This window comes from Scyliorhinus torazame, chromosome 1, assembly GCF_047496885.1.
Source record: "Scyliorhinus torazame isolate Kashiwa2021f chromosome 1, sScyTor2.1, whole genome shotgun sequence".
Lineage (NCBI taxonomy): Eukaryota > Metazoa > Chordata > Chondrichthyes > Carcharhiniformes > Scyliorhinidae > Scyliorhinus > Scyliorhinus torazame.
The window spans coordinates 65,593,993-65,616,810 of record NC_092707.1 but is presented as its reverse complement, the minus strand read 5'-3'; the positions used below and the strand labels follow the sequence as shown (position 1 = coordinate 65,616,810).

The 22,818-nt window shown below is 50.9% G+C and overlaps 1 protein-coding gene across 1 annotated transcript in view; it reads right to left on the bottom strand.

Moving 5' to 3' along the window:
- The window catches only part of sart3 (spliceosome associated factor 3, U4/U6 recycling protein), a 73,920-nt gene that overhangs the window by 21,394 nt on the left and 29,708 nt on the right, over window positions 1–22,818 (bottom strand). The window contains exons 15-17 of the mRNA XM_072495912.1: window positions 20,738–20,814; window positions 18,473–18,632; window positions 16,464–16,909 (exon numbers count right to left, since the gene is read on the bottom strand). Coding sequence (XP_072352013.1) covers window positions 16,464–16,909; window positions 18,473–18,632; window positions 20,738–20,814 — 683 coding nt within the window. The remainder of the gene's footprint in view (window positions 1–16,463; window positions 16,910–18,472; window positions 18,633–20,737; window positions 20,815–22,818) is intronic.

The following is a 22,818-nucleotide window of genomic DNA, read 5'->3' as shown; positions in this document are numbered from 1 at the left end:
AGCTAACGAAGGAGTGTGCGAGCGGCTGAGGAACTGTATTCAGAACTACCTGCAAGTCAATGACACGGGGGAAATTTCAGCTGCGGAGGTCTGGGAAGCACTGAAGGCGGTGGTTAGAGGGGAGCTGATCTCGATACGGGCCCGCAGAGAGGGCAGAGATGGACCGACTGGTAAAGGAGATACTACAGATCGATAGGAGGTATGCGGAGACCCCAGAGGCAGGGCTTTTAAGGGAACGGCGGAGGCTACAGGTGGAGTTTGATTTGTTTTTTTTTGTTTTTTATAAATATTTTATTGAAAATTTTTGGTCAACCAACACAGTACATTGTGCATCCTTTACACAACATTATAACAATACAGATAATAATGACCTTTTTTATTTAAACAAGAACAAAAAAAAAAAAAACAACAACAAATAAATAAATATTAAATAACAAAAATAAAAACTAGCCCTAAGTGGCAACTGCCTTGTCTCAGGCCACCCCCCCCCACCCCCCCCCCCATCCCTCCCCCCCCCCATCCCTCCCCCCCCCCCATCCCTCCCCCCCCCCCATCCCTCCCCCCCCCCCCATCCCTCCCCCCCCCCCCATCCCTCCCCCCCCCCCCATCCCTCCCCCCCCCCCCATCCCTCCCCCCCCCCCCATCCCTCCCCCCCCCCCCATCCCTCCCCCCCCCATCCCTCCCCCCCCCCATCCCTCCCCCCCCCCCATCCCTCCCCCCCCCCATCCCTCCCCCCCCCCCCCATCCCTCCCCCCCCCCCATCCCTCCCCCCCGCCCCCCAAGTCCTGGGCTGCTGCTGCTGCCTTCTTTTTCCCCCATCTATCTTTCCACAAGATATTCGACGAACGGTTGCCACCGCCTGGTGAACCCTTGAGCCAACCCCCTTAGGACGAACTTAATCCGCTCTAACTTTATGAACCCCGCCATATCATTTATCCAGGTCTCCACCCCCGGGGGCTTGGCTTCTTTCCACATTAGCAATATCCTGCGCCGGGCTACTAGGGACGCAAAGGCCAAGACATCGGCCTCTCTCGCCTCCTGCACTCCCGGCTCTTGTGCAACCCCAAATATAGCCAACCCCCCAGCTTGGTTCGACCCGGACTCCTACTACTTTCGAAAGCACCTTTGTCACCCCCATCCAAAACCCCTGTAGTGCCGGGCATGACCAGAACATATGGGTATGATTCGCTGGGCTTCTCGAGCACCTCGCACACCTATCCTCCATCCCAAAAAATTTACTGAGCCGTGTTCCAGTCATATGTGCCCTGTGTAATACCTTAAACTGAATCAGGCTTAGCCTGGCGCACGAGGACGACGAGTTTACCCTGTTTAGGGCATCTGCCCACAGCCCCTCCTCGATCTCCTCCCCTAGCTCTTCTTCCCATTTCCCTTTTAGTTCGTCCACCATGGTCTCCCCTTCATCCCTCATTTCCCTATATATATCCGACACCTTACCATCCCCCACCCATTTCTTTGAGATGACTCTGTCCTGCACCTCTTGTGTCGGGAGCTGCGGGAATTCCCTCACCTGTTGCCTCGCAAAAGCCCTCAATTGCATGTACCTGAATGCATTCTCTTGGGGCAACCCATATTTCTCGGTCAGCGCTCCCAGACTCGCGAACTTCCCATCCACAAATAGATCTTTCAATTGCGTTATTCCTGCTCTTTGCCACATTCCATATCCCCCATCCATTCCCCCCGGGGCAAACCTATGGTTGTTTCTTATCGGGGACCCCCCCAATGCTCCGGTCTTTCCCCTATGTCGTCTCCACTGTCCCCAAATCTTCAGTGTAGCTACCACCACCGGACTCGTGGTATAGTTCCTTGGTGAGAACGGCAATGGGGCTGTCACCATAGCCTGCAGGCTGGTCCCCCTACAGGACGCCCTCTCTAATCTCTTCCACGCCGCTCCTTCCTCCTCTCCCATCCACTTACTCACCATTGAAATATTGGCGGCCCAATAATACTCACTTAGGCTCGGTAGTGCCAGCCCCCCCCTATCCCTACTACGCTGTAAGAATCCCTTCCTCACTCTCGGAGTCTTCCCGGCCCAAACAAAACCCATGATACTCTTTTCTATCCTTTTGAAAAAAGCCTTCGTGATCACCACTGGGAGGCACTGAAACACAAAGAGGAATCTCGGGAGGACCACCATCTTAACCGCCTGCACCCTCCCTGCCATTGACAATGCTACCATATCCCATCTCTTGAAATCTTCCTCCATCTGTTCCACCAACCGCGTCAAATTTAGCCTGTGCAATGTGCCCCAATTCTTAGCTATCTGGATCCCCAGGTAACGAAAGTCTCTTGTTACCTTCCTCAACGGTAGGTCTTCTATTTCTCTACTCTGCTCCCCTGGATGCACCACAAACAGCTCACTCTTCCCCATGTTCAATTTATACCCTGAAAAATCCCCAAACTCCCCAAGTATCCGCATTATTTCTGGCATCCCCTCCGCTGGATCCGCCACATATAGTAGCAGATCATCCGCATATAAAGATACCCGGTGTTCTTCTCCTCCCCTAAGTATTCCCCTCCATCTCTTGGAACCTCTCAGCGCTATCGCCAGGGGCTCAATCGCCAGTGCAAACAGTAATGGGGACAGAGGACATCCCTGCCTTGTCCCTCTATGGAGCCGAAAATATGCCGATCCCCGTCCATTCGTGACCACACTCGCCACTGGGGCCCTATACAACAGCTGCACCCATCTAACATACCCCTCTCCAAACCCAAATCTCCTCAACACCTCCCACAAATAATCGCATTCCACTCTATCAAATGCTTTCTCGGCATCCATCGCCACTACTATCTCCGTTTCACCCTCTGGTGGGGCCATCATCATTACCCCTAACAGCCTCCGTATATTCGTGTTCAGCTGTCTCCCCTTCACAAACCCAGTTTGGTCCTCATGAACCACCCCCGGGACACATTCCTCTATTCTCATTGCCATTACCTTGGCCAGGACCTTGGCATCCACATTTAGGAGGGAAATTGGTCTGTAGGACCCGCATTGTAGCGGATCCTTTTCCTTCTTTAAGAGAAGCGATATCGTTGCTTCTGACATAGTCGGGGGCAGTTGTCCCCTTTCCTTTGCCTCGTTAAAGGTCCTCGTCAGTAGCGGGGCGAGCAAGTCCAAATATTTTCTGTAAAATTCAACTGGGAATCCGTCCGGTCCCGGGGCCTTTCCCGTCTGCATGTTCCCAATTCCTTTCACCACTTCTTCTACCGTGATCTGTGCTCCCAGTCCCACCCTTTCCTGCTCTTCCACCTTGGGAATTTCCAGCCGATCCAAAAAATCCATCATTCTCTCCCTCCCATCCGGGGGTTGAGCTTCATACAATTTTTTATAAAATGTCTTGAACACTTCATTCACTCTCTCCGCTCCCCGCTCCGTCTCTCCTTCCTCGTCCCTCACCCCCCCTATTTCCCTCGCTGCTCCCCTTTTCCTCAATTGGTGTGCCAGCAATCTGCTCGCCTTCTCTCCATATTCATACTGTACACCCTGCGCCTTCCTCCATTGTGCCTCTGCAGTGCCTGTAGTCAGCAAGTCAAATTCCACATGCAGCCTTTGCCTTTCCCTGTACAGTCCCTCCTCCGGTGCCTCCGCATATTGTCTGTCCACCCTTAAAAGTTCTTGCAGCAACCGCTCCCGTTCCTTACTCTCCTGCTTCCCTTTATGTGTCCTTATTGATATCAGCTCCCCCCTCACCACCGCCTTCAACGCCTCCCAGACCACTCCCACCTAAACCTCCCCATTGTCATTGAGTTCCAAGTACTTTTCTATGCATCCCCTCACCCTTAGGCACACCCCCTCATCTGCCATTAGTCCCATGTCCATTCTCCAGGGTGGGCGCCCTCTTGTTTCCTCCCCTATCTCCAAGTCTACCCAGTGTGGGGCATGATCCGAAATGGCTATAGCCGTATATTCCGTTCCCCTCACCCTCGGGATCAATGCCCTACCCAACACAAAAAAGTCTATGCGTGAATAGACTTTATGGACATAGGAGAAAAACGAGAACTCCTTACTCCTAGGTCGACTGAATCTCCACGGGTCCACCCCTCCCATTTGCTCCATAAAATCCTTAAGCACCTTGGCTGCTGCCGGCCTCCTACCAGTCCTGGACTTCGACCTATCCAGCCTTGGTTCCAACACCGTGTTAAAGTCTCCCCCCATTATCAGCTTTCCCGTCTCTAGGTCCGGGATGCGTCCTAGCATTCGCCTCATAAAGTTGGCATCGTCCCAGTTCGGGGCATACACGTTTACCAAAACCACCATCTCTCCCTGTAATTTGCCACTCACCATCACGTATCTGCCCCCGTTATCCGCCACTATAGTCTTTGCCTCGAACATTACCCGCTTCCCCACTAATATAGCCACCCCCCTGTTTTTCGCAACCAGCCCCGAATGGAACACCTGCCCCACCCATCCTTTGCGCAACCTAACCTGGTCTATCAGTTTCAGGTGCGTTTCCTGTAACATAACCACATCTGCTTTAAGTTTCTTAAGGTGTGCGAGTACTCGTGCCCTCTTTATCGGCCCATTAAGCCCCCTCACGTTCCACGTGATCAGCCGAGTTGGGGGGCTTCCCACCCCCCCCCCCTTGCCGGTTAGCCATCATCTTTTTCCAGCTTCTCACCCAGTTCCCACGCAGCTGTATCTCTCCCAGACGGTGCCCCCCCGCCCATCCTTTCCCGTACCCACTCCCCCCTTTCCCCAGCAGCAGCAACCCAGTAATTCCCCCCTCCCCCCCCCCCCCGGGCTAGGCCCCCCGCTAGCGTAATTACTCCCCCCATGTTGCTCCCAGAAGTCAGCAAACTCTGGCTGACCTCGGCTTCCCCCCGTGATCACGGCTCGCACCGTGCGACGCCCCCTCCTTCCTGCTTCTCTATTCCCGCCATAATTATCATAGCGCGGGAACCAAGCCCGCGCCTCTCCCTCGGCCCCGCCTCCCATGGCCAACGCCCCATCTCCTCTCCCTCCCCACCTCCCCCCATCACCACCTGTGGGAGAAAGAAAAGTTACCATACCGCAGGATTAAAACATAAAACCCCTCTTCTCTTCACCCCCCCCCCCCATTCGCCCCACCACTTTGTCCAAACGTTCATTTTCATAATCCACTCATTCCAATTTTTCTTCTACAATAAAAGTCCACGCTTCATCCGCCGTCTCAAAGTAGTGGTGCCTCCCTTGATATGTGACCCACAGTCTTGCCGGTTGCAGCATTCCAAATTTTATCTTCTTTTTGTGAAGTACCGCTTTGGCCCGATTAAAGCTCGCCCTCCTTCTCGCCACCTCCGCACTCCAATCTTGATAAACGCGGATCACCGCGTTCTCCCATTTACTACACCGAGTTTTCTTCGCCCATCTAAGGACCATTTCTCTATCCTTAAAACGGAGGAATCTCACCACTATGGCTCTGGGAGTTTCTCCTGCTCTCGATCCTCGCACCATAACTCGGTATGCTCCCTCCACCTCCAACGGACCCGTCGGGGCCTCCGCTCCCATTAACGAGTGCAGCATCGTGCTCACATATGCCCCGACGTCCGCCCCCTCCACACCTTCAGGAAGGCCAAGAATCCTCAAGTTGTTCCTCCTTGCGTTGTTTTCCAGTGCCTCCAACCTCTCCACAGATCGTTTCTGGTGTGCCTCCTGTATCTCCGACTTCACCACCAGGCCCTGTATATCGTTCTCATTCTCTGCTGCTTTCGCCTTCACGACCCGAAGCTCCTGCTCCTGGGTCTTTTGTTCCTCTTTCAGCCCTTCAATCGCCTGTAATATCGGGGCCAACAACTCTTTCTTCATTTCCTTTTTTATCTCCTCCACGCAGCGTTTCAAGAACTCTTGTTGTTCAGGGCCCCATATGAAACCGCCACCTTCCGACGCCATCTTGGTTTCTGCTTGCCTTCCTTGCCGTTGTTCCAAAGGATCTGCTGCAATCCGGCCACTTTCCTCTCCTTTTTCCATCCGTGTCCAGGGGGAACACCCTTCTGGTTTACCGCACGGTGTTTTTAGCCGTTAAAATTGCCGTTGGGGCTCCTATCAAGAGCCCAAAAGTCCGTTCCACCGGGAGCTGCCGAAACGTGCGACTTAGCTGGTCATCGCCGCACCCGGAAGTCGGAGTTTGATTAGTTAACCACAGGGAGGGCGGTGAAGCAGTTGAGAAAGGCGAGGGGGGCGATTTGAGCTTGGCGAGAAGGCCAGCATAATGCTTGCACAGCAGCTTAGTAAGAGGGAGGCAGCCAGGGAGATAGGGAAAGTAAATGATGGAGATGGGAACCTGGTTGGAGATTCAGCAGGGGTCAATACGGATTGTTATAGTAGACTGTATGGGTCGGACCCCCAACGGGGTCAGAGGGGATGAGGCACTTCTTAGGGGGGCTGAATTTCCCAAAGGTAGACAGGGAGATGGTAGAAGGGCTGAGGGCCCCGATCAGGTTGGAAGAGATAGTGGAGGGTCTGAAGGCCATGCGGTCGAGTAAAGCTCCTGGGCCAGACGGGTACCCAGTGGAGTTCTGTAAAAAGTTCTCTGGGATATTAGGACCGTTGTTGATGAGGATGATCAATGAGATCAATAAGGCCGCCCCCGACGATGTCACAGGCCATGATTTCGCTGATCCTTAAGCGGGACAAGAACCCGGAGCTGTGTGGGTCCAACAGGCCGATATCCTTGTTGAATGTGGACACCAAACCACTGGCCAGAATTTTGTCCTCCAGGATCGAGGATTGTGTTCTGGACGTTATTGGAGGGGACCAGATGGGGTTTGTTAAGGGTAGGCAGTTGGTGGCCAATATAAGAAGTCTATTAAACGTGATCATGATGCCCCCGGAAGGTAGGGAGGTGGAGGTAGTGGTCGCAATGGACGCAGAGAAGGCCTTTGATCGAGTAGAATGGGAATATCTGTGGGAGGTACTGGGACGGTTCGGAATTGGGCGGGGCTTTATTGACTGGGTCAGGTTGCTGCATCAGGCTCCTGTGGCAAGCGTATGGACGAATAGGACAACATCGGACTATTTTAGACTGCACCGGGGGACGAGACAGGGATGCCGCTTCTGTACGTACCTGACCCAAATAGAGGGGATGGAAGAAATCATGAGGATTCTGGGGGAATTTGGCCGGTTTTCGGGGTATAAGCTAAATATGGGGAAAAATGAGGTTTTTGCTGTCCAGGCGAGGGGACAAAGAGAGACGATTGGGGGAGCTGCTGTTTAGATTAGTAGGGGGAAGCTTTAGGTGCCTAGGCATTCAAGTGGTGCGGGAATTGGGCCGGCTGCATAAATTAAATCTGGCCCGACTAGTAGACCAAATGAAGGACGATTTTCGGAGATGGGACAGGCTTCCATTGTCACTAGGTGGGAGGGTGCAGATGGTGAAGATGACGGTCCTCCCGAGATTCCGGTTTGTATTTCAGTGTCGCCCCATCTTTATTCCGCGGTCCTTTTTCAAACGAGTCAACAAAGTGATCACTGGCTTTCTTTGGGTGGGAAAGAATCTGCGAGTAAGGAAGGCAATGCTTGAGCGGAGTCGGGGAGAGGGTGGGCTGGCGCTGCCAAATTTTAGTAACTATTACTCGGTGGCGAACATAGCCATGATCAGGAAGTGGGTGGTGGGGGAGGGGTCGGCATTGGAGCGTATGGAGGCGGCTTCATGCAAGGGCACTGGTTTGGGGCGTTGTTAACTGCGCCTCTGCCGTTCCCGCCAGCACAGTACTCCACCAGCCCCGTGGTGGTGGCGGCCCTGAGAGTCTGGGGGTAATGGAGGAGGCATGTGGGAGCAGATGGAGCATCGGTCTGGTCTCCAATCTGTAATAATCACCGGTTTGCCCCGGGCAGTATGGATGGGGGGTTCCGGAGATGGCAGAGAGCAGGGATTGAGAGGATGGGGGATATGTTTATAGAAGGGAGCTTTCCGAGTTTGAGGGCGCTGGAGGAGAAGTATGGATTGGCGAGAGGAAACAAATTATGGTACCTGCAGGTGCGTGACTTCCTACGTAGGTTTCAACCTTCCCGCTCCTACCACCAAGGGGCATTCAGAACAGGGTAGTTTCCAGAGGCTTGGTAGGAGAAGGGAGCATCTCTGACATTTACAATGAACTTATGGGGTCAGAGGAGACGCAGACAGAGGAGCTGCAGCGCAAGTGGGAGGACGAGCTGGGAGGACAGATAGAGGATGGTCTATGGGCAGACGCGTTGAGTAGAGTCAACGCGTCCACAACATGTGCCAGGCTCAGCCTGATACAATTCAATGTCATTCATCGGACTCACATGCCAGTGGCCCGGATGAGCAGATTCTTTGGGGTGGAAGACAGGTGTGCAAAGTGCGCAGGAGGGCCAGCGAACCATGTCCACATGTTCTGGACATGTCCAAAGCTTAGAAAATTTTGGCAGGGGTTTGCAGATGTCATGTCCACGGTGTTAAAAACAAGGGTGGCACCGAGTCCAGAGGTGGCGATTTTCGGGGTGTCGGACGATCCGGAATCCAGGAGGGGAAAGAGGCAGACATTCCGGCCTTTGCTTCCCTGGTAGCCCGGAGTTGGTTACTACTAGCTTGGAGGGACGCAAAGCCCCCGAAATCGGGGACCTGGCTATCTGACATGGCTGGCTTTCTTTGTCGGAGAAAATTAAGTTCGCCTTGAGAGGGTCAATGTTAGGGTTCGCCCGGAGGTGGCAACCGTTCATCGACTTCTTTGCGGAAGATTAATCGTCAGCAGAAGGGGGGGGGGGGTTAGTTTAGCTTAGAGTAGAGGGTTAATAAAGGTGGGACCTGTAAGGGAGGGAGACGGCTTTTGCACTATGTTTATAGACCCATGTACATTGTTTATTTTGTTGTTGTTGTAAAACCAAAAATACCTCAATAAAATGTTTAGACTTCCGGTTGCGGCTATGCGGATCTAAGCCGCATGTTTCGGCGGCTCCCGCTAGAATGGACTTTTGGGCTCTCCAGAGGAGCCCCAACGGAAATTTTTCGACGACTTCCCGTGTGGGAAGGTGAGAGCAAGGTCTCCCTTCCATAGTATATGGAGTGGACCAGAAGTGGAGCGGTCAAAAAAGCGGTTTTGGAGCAGCGAAAGAAGCGAGGGAGAGAAAACAAGATGGCGGAGATCGAGCGGCATGGGGCCCGGAGCAGCAGGAGTTTCTCAGGCGCTGCGTGGAGGAGCTTAAGAGGTGCTGGCGCCACTGCTGACGGCGATCGAGGGGCTAAAGGAGACCCAGAAGGCCCACGGGGTAGAGATCCGAGAGGTGCGGGAAAAAGCCGCAGAGAATGAGGACGAGATCTTGGGCCTGGCGGTGAAGATGGAGGTGCACGAGGCGCTGCACAAGAGGTGGGCGGAAAGATTCGAGGACCTGGAGAACAGGTCGAGGAGGAAGAATCTTCGGATTCTGGGTCTCCCTGAAGGGGTGGAGGGGGCCGATGCCGGGGCGTATGTGAGCGCGATGCTCAATTCGCTGATGGGTGCGGAGGCCTCTCCGAGTCCCCTGGAGCTAGATGGGGCTCATAGGGTCCTGGCGAGGAGACCCAAGGCCGGCGAGCCGCCAAGGGCGGTAGTGGTGAGGTTTCCTCGTTTCGTGGACAGAGAGTGTGTCTTGAGATGGGCCAAGAAAAAGCGGAGCAGCAGGTGGGAGAATACGGTGATCCGAATCTATCAGGACTGGAGTACGGAGGTGGCAAAGAAGAGAGCTGGTTTTAATCGGAACAAGGCGGTGCTGCATAGGAAGGGGGTGAGATTCGGAATGCTGCAGCCAGCGCGACTGTGCGTCACATTTCAGGATCGACACCGGCTACTTTGAAATGCCTGAAGAGGCTTGGACCTTTCTACAAACTGAAAAGTTGGACTCAAACTGAGGGTCTGTGGTTGTGGGGGGGTTGTCGGTTGTATACAGGGTTTTAACTATGCGTAGGGAATGTTCCACAGGTCAATGGGACGGTGGGGGAGGCCGAGGTCAGCAGGTGTCAGCTGACTTACGGGAGTGTTATGGGGGGAGCAAAAGAGCTAGATAAAGATCTAGCGGGGGGGAGGGGGAAGGGGGGGGGGGGGAAATAGGGATGCTGCTGCATTGGCCGAGGGGGAAATCTGAAAACAGAAGAGGTGGTCGGGGCGGGGGTCCCCTGTCTGGGGGACTGGAGGGTGCGTGAGGTGCGGGCACGGGACTAGAAAAGGAGATGGCCAGTCGGCGGCGGATGGGGGGGGGGGGGGGGGGGGGGGCCCGGTTAAGGGGTCCCGAGTGTTCCCACACTTAAAGGGACTGAAGGCAGACGTGGTCATGCTTCAGGAGACACATTTGAAGATGGCAGACCAGGTCAGGTTAAGAAAGGGATGGGTAGGACAGGTATTCCATTCGGGGCTGGATGCGAAGAACAGAGGGGTGGCAATACTGGTGGGGAAGCGGGTGTCGTTTGAGGCCAAGAATATAGTAGTGGACAATGGAGATCGATACGTGATGGTGAGCGGTAGGCTGCAGGGGACGTGGGTGGTATTGGTAAATATATACGCCCCGAATTGGGACGATGCTGGATTTATGAAGCGTATGTTGGGGAGCATTCCGGACCTGGAGGTAGGAAGCTTGATAATTTGGGGGGGGGGGGGATTTCAACACGGTGTTGGACCCAGCATTAGATCATTCCAGATCTAGGACGGGGAAGAGGCCAGCTGCGGCCAAGGTGCTTAGGGGGTTTATGGACCAGATGGGGGGAGTGGATCCGTGGAGATTTGCTAGGCCCCTGGCCAGGGAATTTTCTTTTTTTCCCCATGTACACAAGGCCTACTCCCGGATAGATTTTTTTGTTTTGAGCAGGGCGCTGATCCCGAAAGTGGAGGGAACGGAGTACTCGGCCATAGCAGACCACGCCCCGCACTGGGTGGAGCTGGAGTTGGGAGAGGAGAGGGACCAACGCCCGCTGTGGCATCTAGATGTGGGATTGCTGGCAGACGAGGTGGTGTGCGGGAGGGTACGGGGGTGCATTGAAAGGTATTTGGTGACCAACGACACCAGGGAGGTGCAGGTGGGAGTAGTATGGGAGGCGCTGAAGGCGGTGGTCAGGGGAGGGTTAATCTCCATCAGGGCTCACAGGGAGAAGAGAGAGTGGAGGGAAAGGGAGAGGTTAGTGGGGGAGATCCCGAGGGTGGACAGGAGATATGCAGAGGCCCCTGAAGAGGGACTACTTAGGGAGCGGCGAAGTCTCCAGACGGAATTCGACCTGTTGACCACAGGGAAGGCAGAGGCACAGTGGAGGAAAGCACAGGGGGCGACGTACGAGTATGGGGAGAAGGCGAGCCGGATGCTGGCAAATCAGCTCTGTAAGAGGATGGCAGCGAGGGAGATAGGTGGAGTCAAGGATGGCAGGGGAACTACGGTGCGGAGTGCGGTGAAAGTAAATAAGGCATTTAAGGCCTTTTATGAGGAGCTGTACAGATCTCAGCCCCCAGCGGGGGAAGAGGGGATGCGACGATTTCTGGATCAGCTGAGGTTCCAGAGGGTGGAGGAGCAGGAGGTGGCTGGTTTGGGGGCGCCAATTGGGTTGGAGGAGCTGATTAAAGGACTGGGGAGCATGCAGGCGGGGAAGGCCCTGGGGCCAGATGGGTTCCCGGTTGAGTTTTACAGGAAGTATGCGGACTTGCTAGCCCCATTGCTGGTGAGGACTTTCAATGAGGCAAGGGCCCTGCCCCCGACAATGTCCGGGGCGATGATCTCTCTGATCCTGAAGCGGGACAAGGACCCACTGCAATGCGGGTCGTATAGGTCGATTTCGCTCCTTAATGTGGATGCTAAGTTGCTGGCAAAAGTGCTGGCTACGAGGATTGAGGACTGTGTCCCGGGGATGATTCACAAGGACCAGACGGGATTTATTAAGGGCAGGCAGCTAAACACCAATGTGCGGAGGCTCCGAAACGTGATTATGATGCCATCGGTAGAGGGAGAGGCGGAGATAGTGGCAGCTATGGACGCGGAGAAGGCCTTTGACCGAGTGGAGTGGGAGTATCTCTGGGAAGTGCTGCGGAGGTTTGGGAATGGGGAGGGGTTTATCAGTTGGGTTAAGCTCCTATATAGAGCCCCGGTGGCGAGTGTGGTTACAAATCGACGGAGGTCGGAGTATTTTCGGCTGTATCGAGGGACGAGGGCGGAAAGCTCCTTTCCGCCCTCAATGGTAGGTCGTCTATCCCTCTTCCCTGTCCCCCCTGTTGTTTGCATTAGCAATTGAGCCTTTGGCCATGGCATTAAGGGAGTCCAGGAAATGGAGGGGGGTGGTACGAGGGGGAGAGGAGCATCGGGTGTCGCTGTACGCAGACGACCTGTTGTTGTATGTGGCAGATCCAGTGGAGGGGATGGTGGAGGTCATGCAGATCCTAAGGGAGTTTGGGGACTTCTCGGGTTATAAGCTCAATGTAGGGAAAAGTGAGCTCTTCGTGGTGCATCCAGGGGACCAGGGAAGAGGGATAGATGACCTACCGTTGAGGGGGGCGGAAAGGAGCTTTCGGTACTTGGGGATCCAGGTAGCTAGGCGTTGGGGGGCCCTGCACAAACTTAATTTGAAGCCGCTAGTGGAGCAGATGGAGGAGGACTTCAAACGATGGGATATGTTGCCACTCTCGTTAGCGGGCAGGGTACAGTCGATTAAAATGATGGTCCTCCCGAGGTTTCTTTTGTGTTCCAGTGCCTTTCTATTATGATAACCAAGGCCTTTTTTAAGCGGGTAGGTAGGAGCATCATGGGCTTTGTGTGGGCAAACGAGACCCCGAGGGTAAAAAGGGGGTTTCTGGAGCGTAGTAGGGACAGAGGAGGGCTGGCGTTGCCGAATCTGGGTGGCTACTATTGGGAAGCCAACGTGGCGATGATCCGTAAGTGGGTGATGGAGGGAGAGGGGGCGGCATGGAAGAGGCTGGAGATGGCGTCCTGCAAAGGAACGAGCCCGAGGGCGCTGGTGACAGCACCGTTGCCGCTCTCGCCAACAAGGTACACCACGAGTCCGGTGGTGGGGGCAACGCTAAAGATCTGGGGGCAATGGAGACGACATAGGGGTGAGATGGGAGCCTCGGTGTGGTCCCCGATCAGAGATAACCATCGGTTTGTCCCAGGAAGGATGGACCGGGGGGGTTTCGGAGCTGGCATCGGGCAGGGATCAGAAGGATGGGGGATCTGTTTATAGATGGGACGTTTGCGAGCCTAGGGGCGCTGGAGAAGTTTGGGCTACCCCCGGGAAATGCGTTCAGGTACATGCAGGTGAGGGCGTTTGTGAGGCGACAGGTGAGGGAATTCCCGTTGCTCCCGGCACCGGGGATTCAGGACAGGGTGATTTCGGGTGTATGGGCCGGAGAAGGCAAGGTCTCAGCGATATATCAGGAGATGAAAGAAGAAGAGGAGGCTTCGGTAGAGGAGCTGAAGGGCAAATGGGAGGAGGAGTTGGGGGAGATTGAAGAGGGGCTGTGGGCTGATGCCCTGAGTAGGGTTAATTCTTCCTCCTCTTGCGCCAGGCTCAGCCTAATACAATTCAAGGTTACTCACAGAGCCCATATGACAGGGGCCAGGTTGAGTAGGTTCTTTGGGGTGGAGGACAGATGTGGGAGGTGCTCAGGAAGCCCGGCGAATCACGCCCATATGTTCTGGTCATGCCCGGCACTGGATGGGTTCTGGAGGGGTTTCGCGAGGACTATGTCTAAGGTGGTGAAAGGCCAGGTCAAGCCAAGTTGGGGGCTGCCACTATTTGGGGTGGCAGACGAGCCGGGAGTGCAGGAGGCGAAAGAGGCCGTTATTCTGGCCTTTGCGTCCCTGGTAGCCCGGCGGAGGATCTTGCTATTATGGAAAGACGCGAAGCAGCGTATGAGTGCGTCTCACCCCCACAACCTAAAAGATGTGCAGGGTAGGTGAATGGCCACGCTAAATTTCCCCTTAATTGGGAAAAAAAAGAATTGGGCACTCTAATTTATTTTTTAAAATTAGAAATATGGGCCTATATGACCCACACGCAACTGGATCCTTGTACTTCTTCAACAGCGAGATGGAAGTCTGCCCCATTGTTTGTGGCAAGACACCCCTACTCATCGGGTCCTCAAACATTCCACCATCAACGGCGCCAGGTTATCCTTAAATTTTTTATAAAATTCAACCGGGAACCCATCTGGCCCTGCCGTCTTCCCTGCCTGCCACCTTCACCTCCTGCTCCCCCACCGGCTCACCCAACCTTGCCCGCTCCGCCTCTCCCAACCTCGGACACTCCAGCCCACCTAGAAACTCCCTCATCCCCCGCTCCTCCTCCGGTGGCTCTGACATACACAGATCTGTCATGGGAGTGTCCCTTTAAGAAATGTGTGTCTTTTTTTGTTTTGAGCTGAGAGCTGGCTGTGGCTCGGAGTTTTACTTTCGGTTTACACAGTTGGAAGCTGGATTCAGACAAAGAAAGTTTCTCTTGTCTCTTTCTCGCTGCATGTTAAAAGGTGTCCTGATCACTTGATAATTTAAAAGTGATAACTGTTTTCTGGAAAGAATTCAAACCTACTGTTTTGGTAAAAGGGTTTTTCTGATTTATTGGATGTTGTTAACAAATTGAAACAGTTGAAAGGGAAGTTATTAAGGGTTATATATATATTATATATAATATATATGAGAACTGTAGCTGTTTGGGGTATTTATGTTTGTCGTTGATTAAAATGCTTACTGTGTGTTTATAGAAATGTTAACTGAATTCGTAGAATAAACTTTGTTTTTGATTAAAAGTGCTGAAGGCCTTTGTTGAATAACAGCTGAAAGGCAGGCCCTTGTGCTCCTCGTAACCAAAATCTATAAACAGTTGTAGGTCAGGTGAACTCCATGATATACTTTGGAGTTTTCTAAACCCTGGGCCATAACAGATCCCTATAACATTCCTCGGACACTTTCTTAATCTGATCTGGAGCCACCACCAACGCCCCTGCCTTGTCCGGCACATGAACTATCTTCATGGCTGCGGCCTCCCTCTGGAGCTGACCTGGTTTAGCACAGTGGGCTAAACAGCTGGCTTGTTATGCAGAACAGGGCCAGCAGCGCGGGTTCAACTCCCGTACCGGCCTCCCCGAACAGGCGGCGGAATGTGGTGACTCGGGGCTTTTCACAGTAACTTCATTGAAGCCTCCTTGTGACAATAAGTGATTATTATTATCCCATACTCATAGACAGCTCCCCTCGCCCCTCTCAGCTGACGCACTGCTTTCCCCGTGAACAATAGGTTGAACATTGCCTGCAACTCCTTCCTCTTTGCCAGGAGACCCGGGTCCGGGTCCCCCACGGACCTCCTAACATCCAAAATCTCCTCTATCAGTCTTTGGCGTTCCTCCCCCTTCTCCCTTTCCAACTTTGCCTTAAATGAGATCACCTCCCCCCTCACCACCGCCTTCAGAGCCTCCCAGACCATGAGGCCGGAAATCACAATTGCGGAGTCCTATTCACAAACCCCACATTGTCCCAGTTGGGGGCATATATGTTCGCCAGCGCCACCAACCTCCCTCTAACGCAACCGTCACTACCACATACTTGCCCCCCTGATCAGCCTTCTCCACCTGAAACTCACACACTTGCCCACCAATATCGCTACCCCGCCGAGCCCTACTATCGAACCCCGAATGAAACACCTGACTCACCCAATCCTTCCTAAGCCTCACCTGATCCTTCACCCTCAAATGAATCTCCTGCAGCATCACATCAGCTTTTAAACTCTCCAAGTGTGCAAAAACTCTCAATCTCTTCACCGGTTCCCCGAACCCACTTACATTCCACCTCACTATTCTGACCCTCCGACCTGTCATAACCTCGGACCCTGCCCCCCTGGCCTGGTCCACCCCATCCTTTTGTTACCATCGAACCTCTACCACCCCCCCCCCCCCACCCTCTCAGAAACCCCCCATCCACTTCCGCTTGCAAAACACCTCTCACAGTATTGATCCCCTCCCAGCACCTTCCACACCTCCCAGGCCCATTGAAACCTGTTTGACCAGGCTCGAACGACCACGGTCCCTCCCCCACCACATTCCCGTTCATTAGCCAACCTTCGCTTGCTAGTGCAGTGACACCTGCCAAAGCCCCCCTCCTCCGTAAATAGCTCTATACAATTAAAATAATTTCAGTTAAATCTCCCCTCAGCCGCCTCTTCCAAAGAAAACAATCCCTGCCTAGCCAATCCTTCCTCTCAGCTACAATTTGCCATTCTTCATTGTTACAAAATGTTGAAGGAAACGAAGAGTTTGTGAGATGAAGGAAACATCTCAGACCAGAACGAGATGAGAGCAGAATTCTATCAGAATTGCACCTCAAGTATCTTCTTCAATATCGTTCTGAACTGCATCACAAACAAGCCAATGGGATTGAGTAGTACAAGTAGATTGTGGTTAAATGAGTCCTTTTGTTTCAGCCAATTGCAACTTCTTGAATGAAAGGCTGAACAAGACAAGGGGAAATGTTAAAAAAACAAAATAATCATAACAGATTCCAAAAGTAGTACCTTAAATTCTGGATTCTTTGCTTTGTCGACACAGGGTGAGACAAACATTGGCCGGCCCTCTAACTCCTGCCGGTCCAGCCGCAAGGCATCAGCAGCCGCTTTCTCCTCTTGAAACTCCACGTAACAATATCCTCGAAAAAGTCCTCTATTACTGTAAACAGGGCGGATGTCTGTAATCTGGCCAAAGCTTTCAAATACCTCCTTCAGCCTCTCCTCTGGATTGGCAATGGAGTAAGAGAGATTACTGACAAACACAGTCAGGTCATCCTTGCTATTATCGTGGAGAACCTTGTTCCTTGCGGCAGCTGCAGCTTTTTGTTTTTGCAATGCTGGAGTCTCTAGTATCCTTGTGTTGTTTTCACGACCAAACAGACCACATTCTGCTGACATATCCTCTTCCTCAGCTTCCTCCAGTTCCCCAGCTCGAGGCTTTTTATTTGGTTGATCTGAAATTGAACGATGAATTATGAGAAATCGCTCCCTTGTGGTCATAAATGGAGCAAGGGAAGAGGAAGACAAACTGAAGCAACAGCTTGGTTGATTATGTTGATCGGCATTTTTTGATTAAAGATTTGGACCATATTTTAAAAAGTCAGGTGCCCCTTTAAAGGGGCAGCACGTTAGCATTGTGGATAACACAATTGCTTCACAGCTCCAGGGTCCCAGGTTCGATTCTGGCTTGGGTCACTGTCTGTGCGGAGTCTGCTCATCCTCCCCGTGTGTGTGTGTGTGGGTTTCCTCCAGGTGCTCCGGTTTCCTCCCACAGTCCAAAGATGTGCAGGTTAGGTGGATTGGCCATGATAAATTGCCCTTAGTGTCCAAAATTGCCCTTAGTGTTGGGTGGGGTTATGGGGATAGTGTGGAGGTGTTGACCTTTGGTAGGGTGCTCTTTCCAAGAGCCGGTACAGACTCGATGGGCCGAATGGCCTCCTTCTGCACTGTAAATTCTATGATAATTAGTTTTAGTTCATTAATTAATTTGATTCACTGTCGTACTCAAAAGGGGATAAACAGTGTCAGCTGGAACATTGGGTTAGTAGTTAGGAGACATCTATCCTGCTGTATCCTGTAAATAAACCTACTAACAAGGAATAAATCGGTGTTCTATTCCATGCTTTATCTAGCTTGGATCTGTTTAACAAGAGGAACATTCCCACAGCAGAACACAAGTCCAATGGTGGTGAAACAAAATTGTGAAAACCAGTGTTAAATCTGTGATTTTGATCTTGGTCATCACCAATACTACAGCAGCTTCAATTTGTGTGCGTGTGTGTGGGGGAGGGGTGATTTCCTGCACTTGTTTTCAGTGGGTGGGAATGGTAGAGGGAGGGGAGAATTGAGCGGGTGACCCAGAACTGTTTTTACACTGGCAGAATTTCCCTGCAAGTGACGTAACATTATAGTACATTACAATATATGGGCAGCACAGTAGCACTGTTGCTTCACAGCGCCAGGGTCCCAGGCTCGATTCCCGGCTTGGGTCACTGTCTGTGCGGAGTCTGCACGTTCTCCCTCTGTCTGTGTGGGCTTCCTCCGAGTGCTCCAGTTTCCTCCCGAAGTACAGATATACCGGTTAAATGGATTGGCCATGCTAAACTGCCCCCTAGTGTTCAGGGATGTGCAGGTTAGGTTGCTGGGTTACAGATATAGGGCGGGGAGTGAACCTTTGGAAAGTGATCTTTCAGGGTCGGTGCAGACACGATGGGTCGAATGGCCTCCTACAATGTAGAAATTCTATGATTAATTATTTCAATGGAATCAATGAGTTACCTCTGATCACCTAAAAGAACACATAATTTTGGGGTACATTTGACACAGCAGGAATTTTCCATAAGGCTGCAAGAACGAAAGCCGAAACATTCCCCATTTTAGAACACAATAATTCTAGAACAAATTCTTGCCCTAATTACTGACGCACTCTACCAGATATCCCCTTGTAAAAATGTTAGCACATATAGAATAGAACTCATTTATTAACTACGAGTTAGTCTTCTTTCAGGCTGTCATACCAATTTGGGCACCCCATTCCTCCTGATCTGCTTTGCGTTTGTCTCCAGGTAATGCCTGTTTCTGGGCCCTTTTCGCAGCTTTCTTTTCAGATCTTCCTTTCTTCCGCTGCACATTTTTCTCCTCCTCTTGTTTTGTCAGCAGGGCTTCCTTCTCTGCAGCCTGGGCAAAATATTACAAAAAAAGAGGTAAAAAAACTTAAATTCACCTCGAGGAGGAAATATTTTCCATTTTATAATACTTACAGCTAAATCTCCAGATGGCCTGGTCGAGTGAGACCAAAATGTCCATAAACATTTACTAGCTATCTTAGTGCATTACGCAGTCATGTGTGTCTCTCCCCCCCCCCCCCCCCCCCCCACAAAAAGTGCTATTCACCTAATAAACCGTTAAAGAATTAAATTTTTAAGTTAGTAGTAATAATAATAATCTCTATTATTGTCACAAGTAGGCTTATATTAACACTGCAATGAAGTTACTGTGAAAATCCTCGCCACATTCCGGCACCCGTTCGGGTATACTGAGGGAGAATTCAGAATGTCCAATTCACCTAACAAGCACGTCTTTCGGGACTTGAGGGAGGAAACCAGAACACCCGGAGGAAACCCACGCAGACAGGGGGAGAACGGTGCAGACTCCACACAGACAGTGACCCAAGCAGGAATCGAACCCGGGACTAAAATTAGCATTCAGACCAGAAGCTTACAGAGTATCCAGAAGATGTGATACATTTCCTGGAGGAAGTTTATGCTAGCCTGGTTGCTACCCATCCTTTCTTTGTGGCAGGAAATTCTGATCATGTGAGGTGCATCTGCTACTGGCTGGGTGGATAGAGGTGGAGGAAGTGTGGGGTGACGTGGAAGAGTGACAGGGCTGGTATATGAGGTGGGCACTTTTCATCTCAAGACAGCAGTGTGCACCAGGGGACTGATCCAATTGTCTGACCACAATGTGTAGTCGGCACTTCCTGTTTAAATTTCAGATCGGCTGCATTCACTGCATTGTTTGTTTGTCATGACCACCCCACATCTTTTCTCAACCAGTTAAATGCACTTTTTATATCTTTCCATCACCTTACTGATAATCTTTTATATCATCTGACAACTATCTATTATGGATTTAATCCAATGACTCCCTGTCCGCAACTGGCTTGTTAGCTCTGATGAAAAAGCGTTGACTGAAATATTAACTCAATTTCTCGCGCCACAGGTGGGGTGCATGGCCCGCTGAGTGTTTTGCAGCATTTTCTGTTTTAATTTTAAATTTCCAGCATTTGCAGTATGTTCCTTCAGTTTTCGTGGCATATCTGTTCTCCCCTCTTACCCCTTTTGTCTTTAATTTCAACAACTTTTAAAATGTCTACTTATACATCTGATGCAGCCAAGATACATCCAAATGTTTTAGATTTCCAACATTTGCATTTTTTAATTATCTGCAATTAAAAAAGCTACCCTGATGCAACACATTAAGACTCCAAGTATTGGTTCAGTTGAAATGGCTTTTGCAACAATAAAAATTTGAATGAGACAAACCATTCCCAAGTTAGCTGCAAAATTCTTGAAACTTTCCTCGGATTCAAGATGTGCTGAAACTCCCTATTTTGTACAGAAATTTCTATTGTTTGCTGTGTTGACTGGGGAGTCAGTCAGCACACTGCATTTGAACTGGAATCATTTAATGGTATATAGTATAGAAGTTACTTTACTCCACATGAAACTTGCACACGTTCGATCTGGGCGTGCACGCTGAGAATCTATGGGAAAGAAGTGGTTATTAAAGTCTCCAATCACACAAGGTGGATTCAGGGGTTCAGTCATTCCAAGCCACCCCTGCACATGCCCCCATGGCCAGCCCCAAGAGCAGAAGTTACGTGTCAGCCTCTCAATGAATATTGATGATAATGTGCATCCTCTGTAGTACTGATAATCAGAAACTATTCCATAACCAGCATTGGAAGGATCTCTCCCAATATCGCTAAAAAAAAATTATTAAAAATTTTTTTTTTAGAGTACCTAATTATTTTTTCCAATTAAAGGGCAATTTAGTGTGGCCAATCCGCCTCCCCTGCATATCTTTGGGTTGTGGGGGTACAACCCACACAGACACAGGGAGAATGTGCAAACTCCACAGACAGTGACCCAGGGCCGGGATTCGAACCCGGGTCCTCAGCGCCATAGGCAGCATTGCTAACCACTGTGCCACCGTGCTGCGCAATATCTCTAAAATTTACCTCACCTGGCAAAAAGCACAATTCACTCTGTACTTACTTTGGTTCTCTGCTGATTAACTCGGTTAAGTCTGGTCTCGGTCTTCTCTACAGCTAGGTCCCAATCTTCCAAAGAGCCTGAAAAAGGAAAGAAGGATAAAAAGGTGTTTCACTGCTCAGAATGAGTTTCTTTATTCCTGTTTCTCTAAATTTACTGAAGCAAACCTCTTAATTTCTATGGAGCTATAAAGCAGCACAGGAAGAACCCAAACATTTCCCAGACAAGGGTGCTTGTTCCGTAGCTTTGGAAATAATTTTCAGCGTATAGGATCAGTCATCCTTCAGTTATACTGTAACAGCATTTGACTGTCCGGAGATCAGTTCTTAAATCTGTGTTCTAACAAGCGCCCTGAAAATCTGTCTTCTAACAAAGTAATTAATGACCTGGATGGGGGAAGTGAATGCACCATTGTCAAGTTTGCAGATGACACAAAAATAGGTGAGAAGGCAGGATAACAGAGTCTAGAGGGACACGGACAGGCTAGGTGAGTGGACAAAAACTTGGCAGATGGAACATAATGTAGGAAAATGTGACCACTTTGGTAGGAAGAATATAGGAGCTGAATATTATTTAAATGGAGAAAGACTGCAGAAAGCTGCAGCACAAGAGGGATTTAGATGTCCTCGTGCAAAATCACAAAAAGCGGGCATGCAAGTGCAGCAGGTAATTGGGAAGGCAAAGGGAATGTTGGCCTTTATTTCAAAGGGAATGGAGTATAAAAATAGGAAAGTTCTGCTAAAACTATTCAAGACACTAGTTAGACCACACCTGGAATACTGTGAACAGTTTTGGTCACCTTATCTAAGGAAAGATATATTGGCATTGTAGCCAGTCCAGAGAAGGTTCACTAGGTTGTTCCTGGATACAAGGGATTTTTTAATGAGGAGAGGTTAAGTAGATTGGGCCTGTACTCATTGGAGTTTAGAATGAGAGGTGACCTTATTGAGAAATGTAGGATTCTCAGGAGGCTTGACAGGGTAGATTTTGATAGGATATTTCCTCTAGGACTGAGGATGTTTCCCCTTGAGGGCGAGTCAGGGATTAGAGGGCAAAATCTCAGAATAAGGGGTCACCCATTTAAGGCCGAGATGAGGAGGAATTTCTTCTCTCAGATGGTAGTCAATCTGTTAAATTCTTGACCCCAGAGAGCTGCAGAGGCTGGGTCGTTAAATATGTTCAAGGCTGAGATGGACAGATATTTAATCAGTAATGGAATTGAGGGTTATGGGGATAAGATAGTAAAGTGGAGTTGAGGATTGTCGGATCAGCCGTGATCTCATTGAATGGCGGAGCAGACTCAATGGGCCGAGTGGCCTACTTCTGCTCCTACGTCTTACGAGGTCACAATCATTTGAAATAGTCACATGCAGCTACTCCAGCCACAAGTCATGTGGAGATATAGGTCGATATCAGTAATGAGGGGGAACCTGGTAAAGTGTTAATGTGTGTGAAAGGTTCCAAGAAGCACATCAACAATTGCACAAGTCCATGGGAATGTGGCAGTATTTGTTGTGCATCGTAAGAAGCTCCTGGAAGAATGTCAACGGGCACAATTTAACTAAATGGGAACAAAGTCCCATTGTGAGCACATTTAGTTTTGTGTTTCCCAGTGCTCGTGGCACCAAAAAACACAAGGTTATAAAACGTGACTTGCATTTGAGAAGTGGCCTCAATGCGCGGCCCTTTTGTATGGCTCTGCTCACCGTAATTCCTCTGCTCGCCATAACTCCTCAGTGTAGCAAGAGATCGGGATGCCATTTTTAAATGCCAACACCCGCGCAAGGCACCCCGGGCTCGATCCCACCCATGCAAACAAAATGCCAGCTTGCCACCTTGGCAATGCCAACCTACCACACTGGCAGTGCCACCTGGGCTCCTTGGCAGTGTCAGGCTGACACCTATGTGGCATATCCAGGGTAGCACCAGTCATGTCAGGGTACCACACTGCCCAAAGGGCATGCACTTGGAGACTCCGATCCCCTGGGAGACCCCCACAAGTTGGGTTCCGTCTGATCCCTGTTTGTAGAGACCAACACTGAATGGTGCTTGCCTAAGGTCTCCAAATCGAAGGAGAGTGATCC